Source organism: Eretmochelys imbricata, chromosome 2 (assembly GCF_965152235.1).
Source record: "Eretmochelys imbricata isolate rEreImb1 chromosome 2, rEreImb1.hap1, whole genome shotgun sequence".
In the NCBI taxonomy this organism is placed as follows: Eukaryota; Metazoa; Chordata; order Testudines; family Cheloniidae; genus Eretmochelys; species Eretmochelys imbricata.
In genome coordinates, this window is record NC_135573.1 from 157,266,340 (window position 1) to 157,286,288 (window position 19,949).

At 41.3% G+C, this 19,949-nt stretch overlaps 1 protein-coding gene across 6 annotated transcripts in view; it reads right to left on the reverse strand.

Annotated features, from left to right (window-relative positions):
- Window positions 1-871: 871 nt before the first annotated feature.
- Window positions 872-19,949, reverse strand: part of TRIP13 (thyroid hormone receptor interactor 13) — a 44,524-nt gene continuing 25,446 nt past the window's right edge. For 3 of the 6 annotated variants that reach the window (XM_077810889.1, XM_077810890.1, XM_077810891.1), the window contains exons 7-14: window positions 19,164-19,236; window positions 17,970-18,033; window positions 17,692-17,778; window positions 7,183-7,289; window positions 4,809-4,962; window positions 4,129-4,241; window positions 2,869-2,938; window positions 872-2,275 (exon numbers count right to left, since the gene is read on the reverse strand). In XM_077810889.1, coding sequence (XP_077667015.1) covers window positions 2,180-2,275; window positions 2,869-2,938; window positions 4,129-4,241; window positions 4,809-4,962; window positions 7,183-7,289; window positions 17,692-17,778; window positions 17,970-18,033; window positions 19,164-19,236 — 764 coding nt within the window. In that variant the 3' untranslated portion in view covers window positions 872-2,179. Of the gene's footprint in view, window positions 2,276-2,868; window positions 2,939-4,128; window positions 4,242-4,794; window positions 4,963-7,182; window positions 7,290-17,691; window positions 17,779-17,969; window positions 18,034-19,163; window positions 19,237-19,949 lie in introns of those variants that run through there. The other 3 variants (XM_077810892.1, XR_013345247.1, XR_013345246.1) reach the window with 3 other exon arrangements.

Consider the following 19,949-nt stretch of genomic DNA (forward strand, 5'->3'; position numbering starts at 1 on the left):
AAAATATATATCAGAAAATGTGAACTAGGGCCTACACTTGTTAATAGGAAAAGTAATCTAATAAAGTAGGTTTCTCCCAGGTGAGTTGCAGATCTGGCTGGCTTCCCAGAGACCAGGATCCAATATTTCATGGAAAACATCCTTCTTCAACAAGTTGGTTCCTCCATGAATAGATCTAAAGTGCTTTTCCCCAATCCGCATTATACTGAAACAGTCTTGTCTATTCAGAGACAGAACAATTCCATCTGTTATAATGGTTTGGTTTTTTAAACCAGAGTGGTTTTGATTGTTTGCAGTTGTCTTTGATGCTTTTCCATTGACAGTTCTGTGATGGGGCAATGGTAGACAACTAAGCCTTGCATTACCTCATGGGCTAACAGGGAGGGGTGGCAACTCCCCTGTGCACAAATCAGGTTACATCCCCAGTGTATACCGACAACTACCTGAGGCAAGAAGTGATGAGACTACCTCCTTAGCCAGGAATGGGACAAGATCTATTGACTTGAAAGGAAATTCTCTGCGTTCTAAAGCCCTGAACAGAGAAATAAGCTCTCTGACTACTCTTATCAAAGGCCCAGAAGCAGAACAGAGTGCAGCGATGGCTGAGACTCCAGCCAGATGTAGGGACACTAAAGCAGATGTGGTACACTGCCAAATCTATAATAGCCACCCCGGGGGGGAAATGTCCAAGTACAGTGTAAGAAAGCTGCTTAGGAGATAACAAAGGTAACTACAACCAGGATGGAAAGGGGACTTCTTCCTGCAGTCTGACTGCTCAATGATCTGTGAAAATGCAGAAGACCCTGAGCTGGGTAGTGGTCCTCATTAATCAACAAAAAAAAGTCAACTTTGAATTCTTATATAGCCTGGGTTGAAAAGTTCTGTACAATTGTTTAATGCAGAGTTTACATCATAGAGCATTCATCATTATGAACAATTCATGACAATGGAGTAACTCATCCATCTCATGAGAAATGTATAACATTGATTAAACATGTACAAACAAACGAATGACATACAGTCATTAACAAACCATATTGTGGTAGGAGTAGTTATGAAGTATGTTAAAGTGGTAATGTCAACTTAAAATCTAGTCAATTAAAAAAGTTAAAAATAATTTCCAGATACTAAAGCTGCCCTTGTTTCCCTGTTCCACCTGTTATGTGAAAGTTGCAAACAAATAATTTGTTTCACCCCATATCAGTTAAAGTGTTGACAAATACATAAAATGAACTGAAAAAAGAACTTTTTTGTCTATTAAAGTAATATTAGAGATTACATGTAGCGACTTGATAAACAAACAGAATTCTTACATTATTTCACTTTCTAAAGGGAGTCAATATTTTTCTTAGCTTTTGCACAACAAAATGTCTTTCCCATAAATTTTGTAATTTAGGTACATAAAACAAATTCTTTACATGTTTATAAACAACTATCTGCTTAAGTTCCACACAAGGTCGTCTTCAGCAAATACAGTGTACTTTAGTCGTCTTTTAGAATATTAGCTTCTTTGCACTGATATAGGCTAACTATGAAAACTTGCCATATATGATCTTTAAAAAAACGTTTAGAGTAGGATTTTCAAAAGTTTTGTCTCTGTTCTCAAGAAGTCAATGGTAAAACTCAATGGCTGTTTCAATGTGAATAGTTGCCAGTTTCAATGTGAGCAATGGCTGCCACTGAGTGCTTTCAAAATCCTACCCATAATTTTTTTTTTTTTTTAAGAGGTACAAGTAATAAAAATTTTTGCATTACATATTAGAACCAGAGACCTGATAATTTACGTTCTTTATGTTTGAAAAAAAGAATTAAAACTGAAAAAGAATGCTGAATACACACACAAAAGTTTTTATGGTTAAGAAACAAAACAGAATTGTGATAAACATTTTTAATAATTACAAGAAGGAGTAAAAAGGTCATTCTTGAAATTAAACAATTTTGAAGTGTATCAAAGACTGGAGTTTGAAATAAAGCTTTTGAACAGGTGCACTGTAAACATTCTTGATATTTACAAATCAAGTTTTTGAAAAAATACTAGATCTGAGTTTCTTAACCCAAATTCAGTCAATCTTTATACATGGAACAAAAGGTATGTGGGATGTGGTGAAGAATGTGGTTTTCGGTGATAACAAGGAACACATCATAGAGACTAGACAGTTGTGGAACAGTAACAAGAATGTCAAAAGCAGTCTGCAAGTTTCTTTCTTTCTTCAAATTGTTTATCCACTACAAGCGAAAGAGCCTGAAGAAACACTGCCATTGTAACATTAGGACACTGGAAGTGAAAAAGAAAATTTTTTTGTCAGATGTCTCAAAGAACAGTAGGTGGCATAATGCTCTACAGACAAAAACACCTGAGAGGAGAGAAAAAATTAGCTCCATGTTTATTAGCATTTTCCAAATGCTGTACAACAGCTATGGGATTCTGCACCAGTTAGCATAGGGGAATCTAGGCCAATCTGAGCAAATTCTTGAGGTTTAATCAATATCATGACTGTAAATTCACTTCACCAAAATCCAACAAACAACATTATTGAATGAAAATGTGACATACGCATCAAAACGTACAGAACAACTAAAGGAAATTAAGTTACAAAGAAGCAATATTGATGTTGTGTCATGATATAGGAGTTACTGGTCATATCAATCCTGCCTTCGTAATTGCAAAATATGCAAATATATAGTTTCTCTTAACCTCTTTTTAAATAATGAGGTAGCACAAAATTATTGCAGTCCAGCCAGGAGCAGACCCAATGTATTTCAAATTAAGAGGGTTTTTGTTTGTATGTTTTTTTAAATAGGCCCAGTCAGGAGCTTCCACCCAAGTGGCTTCCCAATACACCCAAATAAAAAGCAAAATAAACTTACTTGAATATAAAGTGCATGTGCTAGAAAAGGAAGTTTCCTGAGGACTCGGCCACTAAGTCCTTCACTTTTCCTACAATGAAGCAGAGATGTGCATACTATTATTTTGCTAAATGCTAGATCTCCCTTCCAAAAATTAAGAGGTTTGCTTTCTGTGGTCCTGCCAGGAATCTCTCTACAGATAAACTCAAATTATTGCTAGTTAGCACTATGTAGCACTGAGAGGGAAATACAAATCTTTCATCCATTCTTTACCTGTTATATTTAACAATCCTACAAAATATTTTACTTTCATGGGTATTACTTTTACAAATAAGTAAATAAATAAATAAATATGCACACACACGGAGCTATTCAAAAATGACCAGTTGAATACACCAAGAGGCTGTCATTTGTTAATGGTAATTTCTGTTACTGTGTCTATCATTTTATGGAATAACCCAGACAAGTCCATTGTGTTCTCAACACCATAGTTCGCTGTTTAAGAGGGCACTATTCATTATATACTAGATATACTGTTGCTTTAAGGAACACTTTTCTGACCTTTCTGCAAGGGTACACTTTCAAACTCTTTTATTGCTCTGATATTTTGTTTGAGCTCTGTTAAGACCCCCCAAAAAAATCAGACAAAAATTGCTTAGTGTGAAAACACTAATCTGCTTTTTATTATTCCACAGATTTTCATATTGTGGTGAAATCTGTCCCATTATCGTCCTCTTAGCAAAAAAGCGAATAAAAATCAAACCAAAGTAAATGCAAAAAACTATCCATCAGCCTTCTCTCCCACACCTCTGCCCATTTCTTAACTTGTGCTTCCAAAAGGTGACTTCCTGAACTACTGCAATCTCTCAACATCCTCAGATGGGATGAAAGCCAGAGCTGTTCATGCTGAACTGTGGCCACTACAGCCTCAGGAACCTCACTATCCCAAGGGGGGATTTGATGGGAACTTAAGAGCAAAGCAGGAGGCAGGGATGGCATAAAGATCATGCAAATTTTTGATAAATTTTGAGATCCAAGACGATAGAAGCAAATGGCACTTGCAAAAAAATTCCCATGTTCACTGGTGAACACTGAAAAATTTTACAATTGACCAAATTTGAGAATTTGCAACAATTAAGAAACTGGGAGGTTTCAGAACTCTAGCTGTTGCTAATATATCCAGCTCCCTTTAGAAATAGTTCCAAAAAGTACTTTTACACACACACACACGAGCAGAGTTGCTCACTTTGTACATAAAATGGATGAATCAATAAATCTTACCTGGCAATTTCTTTTAATACAAGACTCAGCCGTGACACATTATTTTCTACATAACCAATCATCTCTAACTCTCTGAGTGTCAGCAGCTGTTGTCGAGGATATATTATCTGACGCTAATAAAAAGAAAAATGATATTTGAAAGAAAAATGATATTTGCAGTTCTATTCTGAAATGAGACTATGAAAATGGCAACTTCTTACTCAACAGTTCTGCTCTCTGTATGTTTTCAGAATAACTGCTGACTACAGTGACAAATACTGTGTGTTTTACACTGCTAAGATAAGGACACTTCAAACAACTTTCCCTAACTAATCCTAGCTCAACCCTTCATTTAAAATGATTTATAACTGCTTACAGATTTCAGCAGTAACACAGAACCAGAAAAGCAGTGTGTGTTACAGTTCATTTACCACACTGGCTGGCAGACTCAGATTGAGGAACTATTATGGGGGCCAAGGGTGGCATTTATACCTGTGGTCAGTGCAATGGTTCTGTATGTGCCCCCGTGTCTATAGATACGGCTTTAAAATGTTATTTGGCTGTGTGAACTACAGAGTGGCTCAGTAGAAGCGGTCTCAAGAAGGAGAAATAAGATAACATTTGTGTACTATTATCATTAGCATTTATGCAGTTATTAAAATAGGACATCTAAGTTAAGAATCTTACTTGCAAAATTTTACCTTCATCAGTTCTTCCAAGCAAGAAAAATATATTCTGAATACTGCTGCAGCAGACGGAGGTCCAATATATTGCTTTATATCAGCCCTATCTACAAAAGCCGTGTCAATTTTCTCTGTAATATTTGAAGTAGTCAAGATAACAACATTGGGATACCTTTAAAACACAGAAAAAAGAGACATTTCTATCACGTACACATAAGAATCATCCCTCAGGGACATGGCAAAGTGAGTGTTTCTCTTTTATGTCATGACTGTAAATATGGTCCATATCAGAAGTGGCCAAGTTGTTACTGTTGGATAGATGTTAAGTGAAATGATCTGGAGGTCTCAATTTATAGTGAACATATTCCATACAAAACCACCTTTGTCAGCAATTTTTCTAGAGATCCCCTGAAGACTGAATTGTATGTTAGCCTGGAAAGGAACCTCTTCCAAAATAGTGCTGAGGTAGAGTCAGGTGGGATGAAGTTTAGACTGCTGCTGCCCACATTGTCTTGTGCTTGGGGGACAGGACTTCAGTTTCCAGTACTATCGAATCAAGCCTATTTTTATAAATAGTAATTTTGCTTGGAAAAGAAAAAATCAAGTCTTTTTAATTTGCACGTTTTGTCTAGTATATATTCTGTTTTTAGTCCAGCGGTAATTACCCTAATTTGCCTCCACATTGAATAATGAACTTTTTAAAAATTTAGAATTATGTAATATTTTAGTTAATTTTACCACAAAGAATTCCCACTTTCAGTGAATTTCTTAATAAAAATGTATTTAGATTTTTTTTTTATTTTGTTTTTAATTTGTTGGGTAAGGAAGACAGCTGCTTCCATATACCATGTTCCTTCCACAGCCCAGCCAGGATTTCTAAAGCACAGGTAGGCTGAGGAAATATAGAATAGAGATATCTACCTTTACACAATTCTCAGCGTATTAATCCAAAACCCATTGATTAAATTTAGTTAATAGTGAAATAAGAAAATTAGCTACTGCATATTTCGTCCTTCTTTCTCGTGAACTCGTGCAGATACCACCAAAAACCCTTTCCATTTTTAAAGAATTTAAAGCAATTAATAATAATTTAAGGTAATTAAGCACTCCTGAGCATGTTTTAAGGTGCCTTGCACATGTAAGACAGTGTAAGGCAGTAACAAAAAATGGATTATAATCGGCACTATATTATAATAATTAAAAATTACTCAACTTCTCATGGATGCACACAAATGTAGAATTTGTGTTTTAAAATTATGCATGTCTGTTTTTATTAAACCCAAGTAAAACCGCAATACTGAAATACTTCACTTGGCTAGCACACAATACAAACACCCAAGATGTTCTGCATTTCCATTCATTTTTGTCCTTCAAATTTATTCATAAGCCCTAGGAAACAGACATTTAAAAAACAAATCTAAATGGGAAAGGTCAGAATTACTTAAATTAATGACCCTACCAAAAAGAAAGACTCTCCTTCCACTCAAGCCACAGAGAAAAATCCTGCAGGTATAGATAGGGCTTGCTCCTTGACCTCAAGCTCAAAGTTGGACTGTGCTGGACCTAAGTAGATGCACCCCCACCCACTAAGATTCAGTAGCAAATCAAGGTTGTCCTATTCCCAGATGTACACCTAGGGATTGTCAGCGTCCCAGGTTTTGAATCAGAGTGTGGATAAGAATCACTCTCTACAATAGCAGGGCCCAAACCATAAAGGAATGTGAACCGACCCTGGGAACTAACTGAAAGCCTGTGCAATCAAAGAGTACTGGTGCAATATGCTCTATATAGGACAAGCTGCTAAATAAGCAGGCACTAGCAGACCTGTGAGTGGTCTCAAAAGCAGTCTCAATAAGCTAATCTATAGCTGGCAAATGCAAGGATAAGCGTGGCAATGTCTACATCAATCAGGAAAGGTCAACATCTCTTTGTCTTGCCAAAGAAATATTGAAAATGCATTCTTGGCTATGGCTGTTTTTCAGATCTACAACCAGAAACTGCTATGGATCCAAAAATATGACCCGATGACAAAGTCTCAGAGCAAGAAAAAAAAAAAGCACTTTTCCTCAGTTAAAGCAGCAGTTGTCATCATCAAACAGAAGTTGTTTCTCTTAACTTTCATGGGAGTTATCTGTCTACCCACGCTTTACTCACTTAGTTCTGTCCATCACAACTCCTCCTCTTCTCAGTAGGCATGGCTAGTTTAAAATTCAGCACAATTTAACTAGTCAAAAGATTTTTGGATTAAGATTCTGAATGAGAATTGCGTAAAGCCAGATATCGGAATCTGTAATCATTTATCTACATATGTTCAATATTTTTGAAATTAGACCCCAACTTGGTAATTCCTAGTGGTGTTTTGCTGTGGTAATATGGCTACTATGAATGTTACCTTTTAATTTGATCTATTTGTGTCAATACAGCATTCACCACACGGATAGCATCTGAAGGCTCTGTGCCTGCTCGGAAAGCACTACGAGCTGCTGTGAGACTTTCAACCTGCCCCACAAAAAAAAAAAAAAAAAAAAAAAAAAAAAAGGTTAGCGTTAGAGAGCTGTTATAATGCACTTTGGTGATAAGGAGGTGGTGAAATGATCCAGGCAATACATTTTAAAATCGCTGGGAATCTACTCTGACATCAGGAGTAGTTTCTCTGAAATTTTCTTTGTGGATAGGAACTTGTGCAGAGGGAGGATGACTGTTAACAGGGAGGTCTGGGTAGAATGTGGGAAAGGAAGCTGCGGAGATCACTGCTTTCAGGGAGATTGGATCAAGGAGGAAGGACATCAGAGAAATGTACTTAGGACATAGATATTGCCATACTGAATGAGATCCCTGCTCTGTCTAGTTAAGTATCCTGTCGAATGGTGAGTACCAGACTTTCCAAGGAAGGTGCAAGACGCCCATTAATGGACAATCATAGAGTAACTTGGAATTTTATGACAGGTTTCAGAGTAGCAGCCATGTTAATCTGTATCCACAAAAAGAAAAGGAGTACTTGTGGCACCTCAGAGACTAACAAATTTATTTGAGCATAACCTTTCGTGAGCTACAGCTCACTTCATCGGATGCATGCAGTGGAAAATACAGTGGAGAGATTTATATATACAGAGAACATGCACCAATGGGTGTTATCATACACACTGTAAGGAGAGTGATCACTTAAGATGAGCTAATACCAGCAGGAGAGCTGGGGGGGCGGGGGCGGGGGAGAGGGAGAGAAAACCTTTTGTAGTGATAATCAAGGTGGGCCATTTCCAGCAGTTGACAAGAATGTCTGAGGAACAGTGGAGGAGGAGAGGGGGGGAGAAATAGTTTACTTTGTGTAATGACCCATCCACTCCCAGTCTTTATTCAAGCCTAAGTTGTTTGTATCCAGTTTGCAAATTAAATTCCAATTCAGCAGTCTCTCGCTGGAGTCTGGTTTTGAAGTTTTTTTGTTGAAGAATTGCCACTTTTAGTCTGTAATCGAGTGACCAAAGAGATTGAAGTGTTCTCCGACTGGTTTTTGAATGTTATAATTCTTGACGTCTGATTTGTGTCCATTTATTCTTTTACGTACAGACTGTCCAGTTTGGCCAATGTACATGGCAGAGGGGCATTGCTGGCACATGATAGCATATATCACATTGGTAGATGTGCAGGAGAACGAACCTCTGATGGTGTGGCTGATGTGATTAGGCCCTATGATGGTGTCCCCTGAATAGATATGTGGGCACAGTTGGCAACGGGCTTTGTTGCAACGATAGGTTCCTGGGTTAGTGGTTCTGTTGTGTGGTGTGTGGTTGCTGGTGAGTATTTGCTTCAGGTTGGGGGGCTGTCTGTAAGCAAGGTCTGGCCTGTCCCCCAAGGTCTGTGAGAGTGATGGGTCGTCCTTCAGGATAGGTTGTAGATCCTTGATGATGCGTTGGAGAGGTTTTAGTTGGTGGCTTAAGGTGATGATTAGTGGCGTTCTGTTATTTTCTTTGTTGGGCCTGTCCTGTAGTAGGTAACTTCTGGATACTCTTCTGGCTCTGTCCAGCTGTTTCTTCACTTCAGGAGATGGGTACTGTAGTTGTAAGAATGCTTGATAGAGATCTTGTAGGTGTTCGTCTCTGTCTGAGGGGTTGGAGCAAATGCGGTTGTATCGTACAGCTTGGATGTAGACAATGGATCGTGTGGTGTGGTCTGGATGAAAGCTGGAGGCATGTAGGTAGGCATAGCAGTCAGTAGGTTTCCGGTATAGGGTGGTGTTTATGTGACCATCGCTTATTAGTGCCTTAGTGTCCAGGAAGTGGATCTCTCGTGTGGACTGGTTCAGGCGGAGGTTGATGATGGGATGGAAATTGTTGAAATCAAGGTGGAATTCCTCAAGGGCTTCTTTTCCATGGATCCAGATGATGATGTTATCAATGTAGCGCAAGCAGAGTAGGGGCATTAGGGGACGAGAGCTGAGGAAGCGTTATTCTAAGTCAGCCATAAAAATGTTGGCATACTGTGGGGCCATGGAGGTACCCATGGCAGTGCCGCTGATTTGAAGGTATACATTGTCCCCAAATGTGAAATAGTTATGGGTGAGGACAAAGTCACAAAGTTCAGCCATCAGGTTTGCCATGATATTATCGGGGATACTGTTCCTGACGGCTTGTAGTCCATCTTTGTGTGGAATGTTGGTGTAGAGGGCTTCTACATCCATAGTGGCCAGGATGGTGTTTTCAGGAAGATCACCGATGGATTGTAGTTTCCTCAGGAAGTCAGTGGCGTCTCAAAGATAGCTGGGAGTGCTGATAGCGTAGGGCCTGAGGAGGGAGTCTACATAGCCAGACAATCCTGCTGTCAGGGTGCCAATGCCTGAGATGATGGGGTGTCCAGGATTTCCAGGTTTATGGATCTTGGGTAGCAGACAAAATACCCTGGTCGGGGTTCTAGGAGTGTGTCTGTGCAGATTTGTTCTTGTGTTTTTTCAGGGAGTTTCTTGAGCAAATGATGTAGTTTCTTTTGCTAAACCTAAGTGTTTCTTCTTAATCCTGCTCAGTTAGTGGGTTAGTTCATGCTCTCAGGCACTTAGGTTTAAATTTTTAACCTCCCAAATTTAACTGTAGACATTCTTATCCATACAACTATTTTTTTTTAACCCTATTTAGCCATTGGTCTTAATTAAGGCTAAGATTTTAGCATGGATATTTTTAGTAAAAGTCACAGACAGGTCACAGGCAATAACCAAAAATTCACAGAAGCCCATGACCTGTCCCTTACTTTTAATACAAATATCCCTGACAAAATGGGGAGGGAGTAGGGTCCAGCACCTACAGCGGCTGGGAGCTCTGGGGTCCCCCCTCCCCGCTGCCTGCTGAAGCCCCCTGCTGTGCTCAGGGGGCGGGGGGAGGGGGCGGGCACTGCCTGCAGCAACTAGGATCTCCGGGGGCATGGCTAGGCAACTATGGGGGGTCCCCCTGCCACCTGCAGCAGCTGGGCGCTGCAGGGTCCCTGTTTCCCAGACGCTGGGAACTCCAGTGGACCCCCACCTCCCATTGCAGCTGGGAGCTCCAGGGCCCCCTGCTGCACAGCGGCTGGGAGCTGCGGGGGCTCACCGCCAGCTGCAGCTGAGAGCTGCCCCAGGGCTGAAGCAGAAAATGTCATGGAGGTCTCTGGAAGTCACAGATTCCATGACCTCCCTGACATAATTGTAGCCTTAGTCTTACTGATACCTTGTGGCAGTGAATTCAACAGGTGCATTATATGAGGAAACATTTCTTTTTGACATTTTTAAATGTATTACCTTTGTTTCATTGGATGTCCCCCTTATGTTTGGGCTATGAGAAAAAGTAAATAAGAGTCCCTGATAGATTCTCTACACCATTCATAATACGCCTCTATCATAAGCCCTGTTAGTCATCTCCTCCCTTAACTAACTGCTAGTATTTTCAGTTCCCCACTGCATGAAAGTTTCTCCAGGTCTCTAATGTTTGCTTTGAATGCCTTTATGTCTTATTTTTGTGATGGGGTGACCAGAACTGAACAAGTATTTGAGGCATACAATCAATTTGTATAATGGCAAGATATTTCAAAATTATTTACTATCCAAGTTCTTATATATTTAACATTTGGCTTTCAATTTATCACTACTGTGCACTGAGAAGAAGTTTTCATTGAGTTGTCTACAACAATGCTTAGGTCTTCGCACTGAGTTATTAGTGTAATTTAGAATCCATCAAGGTGTACAATCAGGGCTGAACAGAGGTTTTTGGGAGCCCGAGATAAAAATCTGAAAATAAGGCACCCCCCATCCTTCCAAAAAAAGTTACCTCTGAGAGACGGGTACTTTGAAAGTGAGCCTGCCCTACACTCACCCCACAGTAGCAACCGATGTCTCATTGGGGTGGGCCTGGCCCCACACTCCGGGTATTGTGATCCAGCGCAGCATGTCATGGTAACGCTCAGGTTCGGCTCAGCTGCCCCTCCATCATGATGGATGGGTGGCTGAGCCAAACCTGAGTAGTGCTGTAACCCTTTGTGCAGGTCACAATGGCAGTTTGGGGTCCCTCTCAAATGGGGCACCCAGGGCAAACTGTCCCGTTCATCCCTCATTCTGGGCAGCCTATTATAAAATTAGTTCAATTTACTCCTTCAAATTTCCTCTACCTTGCACTAATATAGAAACGTCAATGTAGACGTCATGCTGCCCAATAATTTAGCATTTCAGAATGTAACATTAAAAGACAATCTGTCCTGAAAATCTAAGTTTTGACAGTGCAATCCTAGTAGAGACATGTTCAAAGTGTGGGGCTCAATGAGGTTATTAGGGCACAATGAAGGACTGGGATTTAGAGGGGCTGTTTAGCAAGGGAAGTGGATGGGACTATGCAGGCAGTCTTGGCTGCTGGAACCAAGTTTCTTGCCCTCTCATTCCCGCACTGCCACAGATGTAACTGCTGGTTGGGTTACTCTACTCTGCTGGGGAGGCTAGTAGGGAATGTGGAGCTGAAGGCTGCACCCTGCAATAACTGACTCCTTGCTGGACAGAACCTCCTGCTGACTGTTCAGCACAACCCCAGGACACAGAGCCCATCTGGCTTCCCCTGACAGACAGAACCTGCACAGGGGAAGCACACAGGACCACGCTGAAGGGCTGGGGCCAGGAGGGGGCTCTGTCTGGTGAGGGCGGGAGCCAGTATTCATGGGGTGCAGACTTCACTCTCCTCCTGATCCAAGCCCTGCAATACAGACCCATTTACTTCACCTGCACAGGTAGGGAGTGAAACAGGAGGGGGCTGGATACCAGCAGCCGGACCAGCCAACTGCTGCAGGGAGCAAAAGGCTTCTTCAGCTGCCATGTGGTCAGTACTTCTCTCCCCAAGGGTACTGAGCACCTGTCCTCTGACACCTCCATAAATAATGGGCACACCCCCTCTCCCTCTGATTCTGACTGAGTCTCCTAGGCACTGTTAGAATACAAATAAGTAATTTGCCTGTCTCTCTAGAATACCTCATTGTCTTCTCTAGCCTTGACTAGTAAATAACTGGTCATCCACAAACTTTTCCACCTCTCTGTTCACCACCTTGTGGCTAGACAGCCTCAACATCAATTGAAATATATCATCCTATCAAACATGTTAAGACTAAACTAATTTAAATTTATTTATCAAGAAAATCTGAACCACGCCTTCTGTGTTAAATCTGTTCTATCCACTGTGACAAGGCTCTGTCCTTGCCTCCGTGGGTCCCGCGTTTCCTGGTGGATTTCACTAGCCTCAGAGGCTCACTGTGACCCTCCACGTAATCCTTCTCTCTCTCTAGAGACAAGGGTCACAGTCTACTGAGCCATTTTCATCATAAGCCAGCAAGGGAGGTGAGGAGAAGTTATCCTTCCTTGCACAGTCTCTGTTGTCTCCCAGTCTCAGTGATTAATCAGGGGGCAAAGGTGGGGGGGAGGGGAGGAGGAGAGCCCAGGCCCACCCTCTACTCTGGGCTCCAGCCCAGGGACCCTAATAGCATCAGCTATGGTAGCTGACGACCTTTTAGAAACATGACATGTACAATTCCCTGGGCTACTTCCCCCATAGCAGCCCTCACTTCCTCAAGCTCCACTTCACCCTTACCTCAGGGCCTCCTTCCTTGTGCCTGATATGCTGTGTACTACTCAGCCTCTCCAACAGCGCAACTTCCTCCCACAGCTCCTGACATGCCCACCCACCTGACTGACTGGGAGGCTTTTAACTAGTTTCAGCCAGCCCCTGATTGGCTTCAGGTGTCCCAGTCAACCTGTCTTAATTGACCTGGAGCAGCTTCCATTTCACTTAACCTGGTACCAGGGATTTGTTTATCCTGGAGCGAATATATCTATCTCCCACTACTTTTCTATAGCCATCTGGCCTTGCCCTGTCACACCACCCTGTTCTATTCTATAGCAACTCTTAATTTAGTCTTGGAAATGCAAGCATGAATGCCAATGGGGTACATAACTGTCCAAAAATAGAATTAGCCCGAAATACCTGCAGAGATGATAATTACTGTCTCCAACCTTTGTCTCACAGCCTAAAGCATGTCTACACTACAAAATTTCATGAACAAAAGTTACATCAGCATAAGGCCGCTGCAGTTAGTATATTTCCACTGTGCAGGCACACTAGACTCCTTGTATTTGCACTGTGTACTCACCAGGAGTGCTTGTTTCAATGCACAGTGCAGTGTACTATGGGTAGGTGTCCCAGGATGCAACTCACCACCATCCAGCACACTGCCTTTTGGGAAGCGTCAGCAATGCATGGATGGGACAAAATGACTCATACAGGGGTGATTGGGACTAGTGGGTCAAGTTCCCATCATGCAACTTTCTCCACCACATAATGCCATCGCCTATTTTTAAAATCCCACGAACCAATGAGAGACCTGTCACTGTCTGCCATCTCTGACAGAATCATAGAGCCTGCACAGCTCTGCATATTGCCATGGATTGTTGCAAGCACAGGATCCTCCAGTATTTGCAGAGCAGCAAGAGTCACGGGGAACATGACCATTTCCTAGAGAGCAGACTGCTTTAGGACATAGTGAGAGCCAAGTCAAGGATGTTGTTGGAGTTCAAAGAGCAGTTGCAGATGGTGGAGAACCACTTCTGGGCCCGAGAAATGAGCACTGACTGGTGGGCTCACACCACAATGTAGGCTTGGGATGATGAGCAGCATCTGCAGAACTTTTGGATGCGCAAGGCCACATTCCTGAATCCGTGGGCCAAGCTTGCCCCAGGCCTCCAAGGTAGGGACACCAAAATCAGAGATGCTCTGACAGTGGAGAAGCAAGTGGTGATTGCTTTGTGGAAACTTGCAACAGCAGATTACTATCAGTCCGTGGGAAATCACTTTTGAGATGTAAAGTCCACTGTGGGGGGCCACCATCATGCAAGTGTGCAGAGACATCAATCATCTCCTGCTATGCAGGTCTGTGGTTCTCAACAATGCACAGGACATAGCAGATATATTTGCAGCAATGGGGTTCCCAAACTGTGGTGGAGCAACAAATGGTACATTTTGGCACCAGACAACCCTGACACAACAGAAAGGGCTATTTTTCTATGGTTATGCAAGTGTTGGTGGATCACTTGGGATAATTCATTGACATCAGTGTTGGCTGGTCAGAGAAGGTGCATGATATTTTCATCTTTAGGAGCTCAGGACTATTCAGAAAGCTACAAGCAGGAACTTACTTTCTTGGATTACCAGTGGATTACCATTAGCGATGTTGAAATGCCAAGTGATCTCAGGTGACCCAGCTCACCTTTTGCTCTGCTGGCTCACAAAGCCATATACCGGCCACCTCGACAGCACCAAGGAAAGACTCAACAAGTGGCTTAGCAGGTGCAGGATGACAGTTGAATGCACTTTTGGTAGACTGAAGGGATGCTGGAATTGTTTACTCATAAGATTGGATCTCAATGGAAAAAAAAATCCCAATGGTTATAGCTGCCTGCTGTGTCCTGCATATCTGTAAAGCAAAGGGGGAAAGTTGCTGTTGGAGTGGAGGGTGGAGATGGAGCAGCCGTTTGCTGAGTTTGAACAGCCAGACACAGGGGCTATTAGAAGAGCTCTATGCAGAGCGATACAGCTCAGGGAGGCTTTGAAAGAGCATTTGAACAGTGAGCCACAGTAATGCATTGTGCTCTGCCTGGGCCTGACATTTTGGGACCGGTTAGTAATTGTGTAGTGCTTGATGTAAATCTATGAATATAACCCTGTCAATGCACCTATTAATTTTGAGGTGCTTGCTGTACATTTATGATTACTACATTATTTGTCACTGATCCTGTGAGTTGTGTCACACTGCACGGTAACAAGTAGGCAGGTGCTTCCTGAACTGCTAGGCACTCTGCAGTGTATGTTGTGAACTAATAGATTAATTATTTTCCAAATAGATTATTGTTCAAACAAAATCAGTGCAAAGAAATAGCTGTAATGTCGCTCTCTATGAACTACAAAGGGAGACGAGCCAGTAGATCCACAAGAGTCTGCAGCATTTGTATTCACTGCTGGAGAAGCCCCATTATGTCCTGGTATGTAACCCTCCTTTTCCTGCTGGGACTCTCTCGTCTGCTCGTTCCTTCTCCATACAGTCTGTAATAGTCATCCTTCAAGCCCTCTGTTCATGGTCTGATGCAGCAGCAATGTCTTGCAGGATCTCATTGAACAGGTCTTCTCTAGTCCTCAACTTTCTGCTCTTTATCTGTCTTAGGTGTCCTTAAGGCCACAAAGACAGCAAAAAACACAGATACCATTTTCAGTGTAGTCACAACAGAAAGCAAAAGTTAAGATTCAGAACTCCTTTCACTTGCTCCCCTAAAGTTTTAAACAAGATCTGCTTATTGACACTTCTGCTTGGGAATGCTCACGCACAGCGCCACTCACAGCCCCAGCCCTGGTGAGTGTGGCCCACTAGGGGTGAGGGAAATGAGAAGGGAATTGCTTGGTTGCATGAAACTGAGTATAGGGCAATAGCAATGAATGTTGGCACCATTTTCCACAAGCAGCAGTGATCTTAGCTAATATCTTACTCCTGAGACTGACAAAGGCTCAGAGACCACAGCTGCTGCAAGAGTACCAAAGCTGCCTATAGCCTGCTAGCCTGTGTACTGGAATGGAGTCTGCTGAAGTTATCACCAACTGGCATGGGAACGTGTCCCAACGCAGAGGAAGCAGTAAGTCTGCTATCCCTAGAAACCTTTGTGAGAGGACAGCCAAGAACCTCCATGAAAGTTTCGAGATCTCAGGAGGATTCAAGGCACATTCCTGTTTACATTAACAAATTGCTCCACATAGCTGTCCCACCTCACTCCACAGGGGAATGAAAAGCAGATCGTCTTCTCTCTCTTTGTTGTACTGCTACCTCTCCTAGGATAAGAAAATCCTACATCAGGCTTGCCCATGCTCAACTGCTGGGACTGACTGGACTGCAGTAGAGTCTCAAACAGGTCTTGTCTGGTGGCAGAGTTGGACCCCCGCATCTCTTGTCCCTCCTCCTCCTCGCTGTTTATGCCAAGGACCTCTAACTCAGGCTCAGAGGTATCCCCAGTGGTCTGCAGGGTGGTAGTGAGGGTCTCAGCAAAGCATGTCTAACAGCTCTTTGTAAAAGCCTCAGGTCTGTGGCTTGGCACCGGATTGACTGTTGGCCTCCCTAGCCTTCTGATATGCCTGATGCAGTTCCTTTACCTTTGCGTGGCACTGCTGCTGACCTGTCGTACCCTGTCTCCTGCATCCCCAGTGCAATCTGCTTGTAGATGTCCATGTTTCTAAGTCTGGTCCATAGCTGTGCTTGCATAACCTCTTCTCCTAACAGGCCCAGGAAATCCAATATCTCCTGTCTAATCCAGGCAGGAGTATGTCTGGAGTGTATAGCCAGCATGGTCAGCTGGGCAGTTGCACACAACAATGGAGATCTGCTAGCTGTGCTCACCAAGCTGGACAACCAGGAAAAGGCATTTCAAGAATTCATGAGGTTTTAAGGGGGTGGGCTTCTGGTCTACATGATCCTTTGGCAGTGGAGTTCATAATTGTGACCACAGTGGTCAGTGTCAGGCATGGTGGAACAGCTGCTGGAAGACAGTTAGGATCAACATATGTAACAGTGTCTACACTCACGCTACATCGGCTTCAGTATTGACCATGGCTGAACTCTGCTTGGAGAGGTGGTGTTGGCGTAATAGAGAACTTATATCACTATGAAACATATTTAAGTGTGGACACATGCAAAGCAGCTTATGTCAACCTAACTTGGTAGTGTAGACCAGGCCTAAGACAGTCTTATCAGTTCCACAGAGAAAACATTTCTTTTTAGAAAGTGATGATTCTGAGTATTAGAATAATCAGTAAATTGAACAGCTAAGCAAACATTCTTTAGGAATGTGACTTCAATATTACACAGTTCTAATAAGGTGCAAACTCTTAAGTTGCCCGTATAAGAAGTCTATCAAAAGATCATATAGGTAGTGCGCTAAATCTAATAGTGAAATCAGATTAAGACCACATTAAATCCTCAATTTCCATTTCTATTACTAGATTCTTCTCTTACTGGTAAGACAAAATTAGGGTTCAAAGTTTAGAAAATGCTACAATATGTACATGTAAAAGTGTGCAGGGAGCAGCCACCAAAAGCAGAGCCCAATACAGGAAGCTGAACTTTCCTTCCCCTTCCATCTGCAGCTGGAAATTTTTCTCTGAGAATTCGAACTATGTTTCTCTCACTCTGCTGTAGTGATGCAATTCAAATATCCTCCACCACTCTTACACACACAGTTAAATATAATTAGATGACTCACAGTAGAGCCACATAATATGCTTATACATTTTCTCTAAAATTGTAAGTGATCATCTTTTATTCCAGTTTACATTCCCATAAATTAAAGGAATAGCACATCTTAATGTCATTGAAATCATACCTCATCGATCAGTACAAATACAAGAGCATCTTTATCGTCAATTAACTCTTGAATCTTCTGGAACATCTTGGTTACAAGTTTGCCACTCTGAAAAGAAAATACAAATATATTAGGCTATTTTTACATAGTTGTCCAAGTCTTAGTTTACTGTTTACAACTCTAATTGTATCCACATATAAGTTGGTTCCCCAAACTGATACACCTGTTGTAGATCATAGTAAATCTTGTTTATCTGTACCACAAAGCTAAAATTGTGTAATGAGTTAGATAACACATACCTCTGAAAACCACTTAGAGAAGAGGCTATGACTGTTTATCTCAATTAATTGTCCATACCTGTACCTAAAATATGGGAGAAATCATCAACCATTATATTATAAAATTAATTCTACTGTTGATTGCAAAGGAATCAATAACTACAGCTTACATTCTCATATTTAAAAAAAAATTTGTGAACTGTGGCATTATAACATAACTGAGTCAGAATTCTTTCAACATTAGTGCTTTGTACTTACTAAAACAAGTATCTGATTATAAAATGTAACTATTGCAAACTAAATTTCAATCTCAGTTTTATGTCAGCATATGATTGCTCTTAACCTTCTCCACAAATTTTTTGTCAAAGAAAGCTAAGATTTGACACTAGCTTCTATTTAGGCACAATTCAGGGATAGACTACCATGCCAGTAACCTCATTCTTATTTTCAGGTTAATTGTTTACAATCCAAAGTAATACAAGTATCAAGCTAATTCTCATCAGTTCTTAAGACATTGCCAGGAATGCTAAATTATGTATGGCTGACCCTAGACTTAAATGTGTTAATACTTCAGTTTAAGAGTATATAATCCATGTCTATTACACACTTATGTGCGAAAAACTGCATTACTTGGAGTAATAATGATTTATAATTGAATATTTATAAAATAGTAAGTTACCTAGTTTACTAAGATTTGCAATGTTAAATTGAATGTTATTACTTGTCTGTCTGAATATACAAGGTGAGTAAGGGAGGATGTGTTGATCTATAACACAAACACCACAAAACAAATACAACTGGCTCTAAAGCTGTTTGTTTAATTATTAAAGGTGTGGGCTATTTTGTATGCAAGCAAAACAGTGGGCTTGATTCAGCCTTGCTCTTATCTTCTGTAGGAGTTTAAGAGTGTACAAAGTAGTCAAAATACACTATCATTCTAAATGTGTAGTGTTTTACATCCACTGGTGTAAGTAGCTGCCTACAGTGAAAGGTATTGGTGAATCGAGCCCAGTGTCTTCAGTATCAGATATGACAATTGTGAGCATTTGCCATTCAACAAGCCAGGGATGCTACATAAGGAACAACACTCAGCACCTAATCTGTGCCTGAAAGAAAACCTGCCATACTTGGTGGCAGATTTTAGCAACCCTTAATGGGTTACAGATGTTTAACAAAGTAAACTGTATTTTAAACCAAAATATTAACAAAAGTTACCTGTATGAAAGTCTAATGGTCAGCTTCTGAGCCAATGCTTTGCAGAGTGATGTTTTACCAGTTCCTGGAGGACCTATATTCAAACCATATCCATATAATACTTTACACAGGAACACATAATAGCTAATATGGCCTGACATCTCCTTAGCTACTGAATTCCAAAAACAACACTAATTACATTTAACAGTATAAAATAACACACTACACTACCATAGCTGCCAATTCTGCACAGTTACACAGATTGTTCACTGAGTCCAAATCTTCATTAGTGCTAGAATTGCACCCTGTCTACACTGCAACTGTTAATGGAGATTGTAACCAGTTACTTGCACGGTTGACTCTAAACATGGTCTGCACACAGACAGATGGTTAAACTCTCAGTAACCCATGGCAGCGAACAGCATTTCTCCCTGTGCACTAGCATTATTTTTAAAAATCTATCAGAACTGCATTACCACTAATGCACCCCCACTAACTAACAGTGGAAGCACTGGGAGTAGGTGTTTTATTACTATGCCATCTAACCCTGTTTGGAGTACATCCAGACATCATGGTGGTTAAAATGCCTGTACCCTCCCCCATATGCAAGCATTCCCACCAGTGAGACTGCCCAAACGGTGCTTTTTTCTTTTTTTAAATAATGTAGATTGCTAGCTTAAGATGGCATATTGTTGTCTTCCTGCACCTGATCCAGCATATTTGTTTTCTACTGTATAAACAGAAATGCTAAACACGCTTGCATTTAGCCAGTCCCTCCTTCCTTCCAGCAATCTGTACATTAACACA